At 44.2% G+C, this 5000-nt stretch overlaps 1 protein-coding gene across 1 annotated transcript in view; it reads left to right on the top strand.

Annotated features, from left to right (window-relative positions):
* Positions 1-5000, top strand: part of LOC113806112 (fibrocystin-L) — a 63530-nt gene that overhangs the window by 4873 nt on the left and 53657 nt on the right. The window contains exons 7-14 of the mRNA XM_070130613.1: positions 463-683; positions 1700-1797; positions 2126-2222; positions 3050-3220; positions 3735-3847; positions 4002-4086; positions 4476-4690; positions 4891-5000. The exon at positions 4891-5000 is cut by the window's right edge and continues 51 nt beyond it. Coding sequence (XP_069986714.1) covers positions 463-683; positions 1700-1797; positions 2126-2222; positions 3050-3220; positions 3735-3847; positions 4002-4086; positions 4476-4690; positions 4891-5000 — 1110 coding nt within the window. The remainder of the gene's footprint in view (positions 1-462; positions 684-1699; positions 1798-2125; positions 2223-3049; positions 3221-3734; positions 3848-4001; positions 4087-4475; positions 4691-4890) is intronic.

The following is a 5000-nucleotide window of genomic DNA, read 5'->3' as shown; positions in this document are numbered from 1 at the left end:
AGAGAGAGAGAGAGAGAGAGAGAGAGAGAGAGAGGAGAGAGAGAGAGAGAGAGAGAGAGAGAGAGAGAGAGAGAGAGAGAGAGAGAGAGAGAGAGAGAGAGAGAGAGAGAGAGGGAGAGGAAGGGAGAGAGGAAGGGAGAGAGGAAGGGAGAGAGAAAGGGAGAGAGAAAGGGAGCGAGTGAGGGAGAGAGAAAGGCAGCGAGTGAGGGAGAGAGAAAGGCAGCGAGTGAGGGAGAGAGAGAGAGAGAGAGAGAGAGAGAGAGAGAGAGAGAGAGAGAGAGAGAGAGAGAGAGAGAGAGAGAGAGAGAGAGAGAGAGAGAGAGGATAATTAGATAATAAAAATTCACACCGATGAACACACCGATAAACAAACGAAAATAACAACAAAATCAACACGCTAATCCCACTCTCCCCATCCCTACCCCTACCACCCACCCACCCCCCTTTCCACCCAAAACCCAGGGCGTACCTTGGGGGAAACGAGTGCCAGCTGTACAACTCGACCTCGGGGGAAGTCTTGGGCCAACTCAGGCAGGACCAGCTGACGTGCACAGTGCCAGGGAGTGCCATCGGACCCGCGAATGCCTCCGTGTACGTCACCGAGTTGGGTGCCTCGGCTACTCTTGCCAGGGATCTCTTGGTTGACTCGCAGGACCAGCTCTATCAGTTCCATGTTGCTCCCGGTGAGTGTGGATTCTTTTTCTTGCTCTATATCTTTCTTGTTTTGTCGAAGTGATAATGATGATGATGGTATTTTGATAGAATTGTTATCGAGGTGATGATGATGGTGATGATGATATTTTGCTAGAATTGTTATCGAAGTGATAATGAGGATGATGGTATTTTGCTAGAATTGTTATCGAAGTGATAATGAGGATGATGGAATTTTGCTAGACTGTAAAGTTCTTGTTCTATATATCATATGCTATCGGATGTGATGTTCTTGTCATTATAATTGTTATGAAAACCGTTAATCATGGCTAATATTAGTAATGTGTATATATATTTGTGTGTGTAATGCTAAATATCTAAATCATCACTGTTTTTCGCGGCAGTAAATGCAACTTTAAAATATGAATACTACTACTATTACGATTATGAACATTCTAGGTATACCTATGACTATTTTGGAATTATGAGTGATGGTTTTGATATCAATGTTATCCTTTTTTGTCATCTATCATAAAAGTTACAATCACCACGACTGCTATAAACATTATCATAATCTAAATATCTGTTTTACTTTTTCAGAAGGAAAATTTAATCCATGCAGTTATTTTCACCATCGCCAGCACCATAACCACCGTCACCATCACCATACCCCCATACCTTCTCCTTGTCATTACCACCATCTGCCTCATCACTATCATAGTCATTATCCTGTAGCGTGACCAATATCACCACGACTACTGCCGTAATCATCACTATCATCATAATTTTTAATATAGAGTGTTCTTACCCCTTTCCCCACTCCCACCTTCATGTTTTCACCATCACTGCCATACTATCACCATCATACATAAGCATAACCCCTCTCATCACCATAAATTCCATCACTATCACCATAGTTCTTGATATATAGTGCCCTTTCTCCTTTCCCCACTATCGTGCTTTCACCATCCTTCCTTAGTAGAACCATTATCGTCACCATAGCAGTCACTGATATCACCACAGTCCCTAATATCCAGTGCCTCCCCAGGAGTGTCCAGCGTGTCGCCTCCAGCAGGTTCTTCGGCAGGCGGCTCTCTGCTCACCATCCGCGGAGTAGGATTTCACCCTCACCGGAATGCCACCTCGGTTGGTATATTTACGTTTGCTGGTGGCATTTCTATCATCTTTTTATTTAGAATTATGCGTTATCACGGTGTATGTCGTGGTGCAGCGGCTATGAAGGTTGGTTAGCCAGCGCGTTCCAGTTCGAGTCCTGGCCGAGGGTCTGAGATTTAGGAAGGGCATCCGCTCGGGGTATAGTCCTTTGAAAGATCAGACTGACCAAGCCTTTGCCAGGGAGTTTGTGATATAAAACCAGATCATACACTGTTATCCACAAACACACAATCACGCACACACACGCACGCACGCGCACATTCATCTATACCTTACGTAAACCTATTCTATTCTGCAGGTGCGTGTCGGAGGAGCTGAGTGCAAGATTACCAACATTTCTGCAACAACCGTCACTTGCATTGCTCCCCCGCGTTCGCTAACCACACCTGCGCCGGGTAAGTGTGTGAGGCAGCCAGAGAAGTGGCGAATTTACAGGGAAAAAAGGTGGGGCAAGGGATGTGGCTAGCCCCCCCCCCCCACCCACACGCTTTAACTGCTAAAATTGTAATTATGAAATAGACATTGGCTCTATGGCCATAAGCTGCTTAGATAAACATTAGGTTAATACAATTGTTGCTTTACGTAGTATGTATTATGATTCCCTGGTATTTATGTTTCTTCATCTCCTAATATTTCACCCAGTGCCCTTTGCTAAAATATCCCCTGTATTTTTTTTATCACACACACATTAATATATATATATATATATATATATATATATATATATATATATATATATATATATATACATACATATATATATATATATATATATATATATACATACATATATATATGTATATATATATATATATATATATACATATATATATATATATATATATATATATATATATATATATATATATATATATATATATATATATATATATATATATACACTCATGAATAAGTCAACAGCCACAATAAAGATTAAATGAAACCGTGACCGAAATGGATTCATTTCGGTTATTTTTCCGCCTAAAGAGGAACTCTTGGAGTGTTCGAAACATCACGAATGAATTTAATTTCTTTTTGTGGCTGTTTTCCTGTTCATCTTTGTGTACACGTTACTGTGTTGGTGTTCCTATACACGCACATATATATCTTATTTGTGTGTATGCGTTTGCTACACACGCACATGCAAGGCTTGTATTAGCCCTTCCATTCCCAATGTGAGCACCATGACCCTCGAGCCTAACCCCCGCCGGCGCTCCCCCAGGGGAACGCGGCCTCCTGCTCGAGCTCTGGGAAGGCCAATTCGCGCCGGACCTGCGCGACCGCCTCCGCCTGAGCGCCCTCACGCCGCAGACGGACGGCTACTCCTCCTCCGTCGTCACTGACCTCGACTTCAAGATCGACGCCAAGATGACCTTCGTGGCCAAGTTGACGGGTGGGTTGAGTCACCGATTCCCTGTGGTCTTTGTAAAAATGATTTGATAGGTGGTGTTGGGAGACAGACGATAGTGTTCAGGCCATGAATTCAGCTGGTTACTCGCCAACTCGATTGCAAGTGGTCTTTGTAAGAGCGAATTGACAGGTGGTTTTAGGAGACAGACGATAGTGTTCAGGCCATGAATTCAGCTGGTTACTCGCCAACTGGATTGCAAGTGGTCTTTGTAAGAGCGAATTGACAGGTGGTTTTAGGAGACAGACGATAGTGTTCAGGCCATGAATTCAGCTGGTTACTCGCCAACTGGATTGCAAGTGGTCTTTGTAAGAGCGAATTGACAGGTGGTTTTAGGAGACAGACGATAGTGTTCAGGCCATGAATTCAGCTGGTTACTCGCCAACATCGATTGCAATAACCATTCCGCAAGTAGAGGGGCTCGAATAATTGAAACTGAGGCTAATTTATGAGTAAGCAAACGTAAAATCGTACTCACTTCTACTCGTCTTACCTGCAGGGTACTTTCACGCTCCACATGACGGCTCGTTCACGTTGGCGGCTTACGTGCCCACTCGCTACGGCACATCCTGGCTCGCTTACGTGGCTGCGGACGGCGACCCTGACAAGGCGGTAAGTGGTCGGGAGGAAAAAGAATAATTTTCGAGTGTTCATAAAAATCAACTAGGTGTAATGTTTTCTTGTTCTATTTCGTTCTTCCCTTGCCTTAATCACCTTTTAAAATATATCTTAATGCATGCATGAAACGTCAAATGTTCTCTTCCAGATGCCACTACCCAAGTGGGGTAGCGTGGAACTGAAAGCAGACACGCCGGCTTACCTGGAGGTGGTGATAAGCGGCCGCAAAGCAGGTGGGTGGAGGTCCAGGGAATAGTCAACCGTTGTCCGTCAGTCTCTTTGCCTCCTTTTACCTCTCGACTTTCTTTTAATTTCTCTTTCATTTTCTTTTTTCTCTCTGCTTCCGTTTATATCTGTTTTCCTTTAATTTTTCTCTCATTTTCCTTTCTCATTCCATCACCCCTTTATCTCTGTTTTGCTTTAATTTCTCTCTTTTTCCTCTCTCTCTACCTACCTTTATCTCTGTTTTCCTCCAATTTCTCTCTCATTTTCTTTTCTCACTCTACCTCTTACTTCCAATATGTACCTTCCCCTCTCCCTCTATTGTTCCTTAATCAATTCTAAATAAAACCTATATTACCATTTTTAACCACCGCTCCCCTCCTCCCACCCTCTCCCCCAGGGGTCCGTCCCACGAGGGTGCTGATGGCGGACCACAACGGCAGGTTCAACAGCTGGCAGACGTCTATGGCCACGAACGAGCGGCAGAGCATCATCCTCGAGCCACGGGTGAAGCACGAGGTTCAGAGGGTGACCTTCAGTGGCCAGCCGGGTAGCGTCAGGCTCTTTTTCCATGGCGCGACCTCTGACCCCGTTGACCTCTCTGATGACGAGGAGGTGAGGAAGTTTTCTGCGTGTTAATTGCATATGTTTTGGGACCAATTAACATTGCAAAAGTAAATTCGCCATTTCTATATTTCAGTTTATGTATCCTTGGAAACGCACACACAAACACAAACACACACACACACACGCACGGACGTCCACGCTTATATTTACACGAATATACTTCTATTTGTGTATATTTCCTCACTCAGGTGCGGTCGGCAGTGCTATCTCTTGTGGGGCGGAAGTGCCAAGTCCAGAGCGAAGGGAAAACAAAAGAAATACACTTTGCGACAGGCTTTGAAGAGGGAGAACGATTGCC

This window comes from Penaeus vannamei, chromosome 15 (assembly GCF_042767895.1).
Source record: "Penaeus vannamei isolate JL-2024 chromosome 15, ASM4276789v1, whole genome shotgun sequence".
Taxonomy (NCBI): Eukaryota; Metazoa; Arthropoda; class Malacostraca; order Decapoda; family Penaeidae; genus Penaeus; species Penaeus vannamei.
The sequence above is the reverse complement of the archived record's forward strand: the minus strand, read 5'-3'. Positions and strand labels throughout refer to the sequence as shown.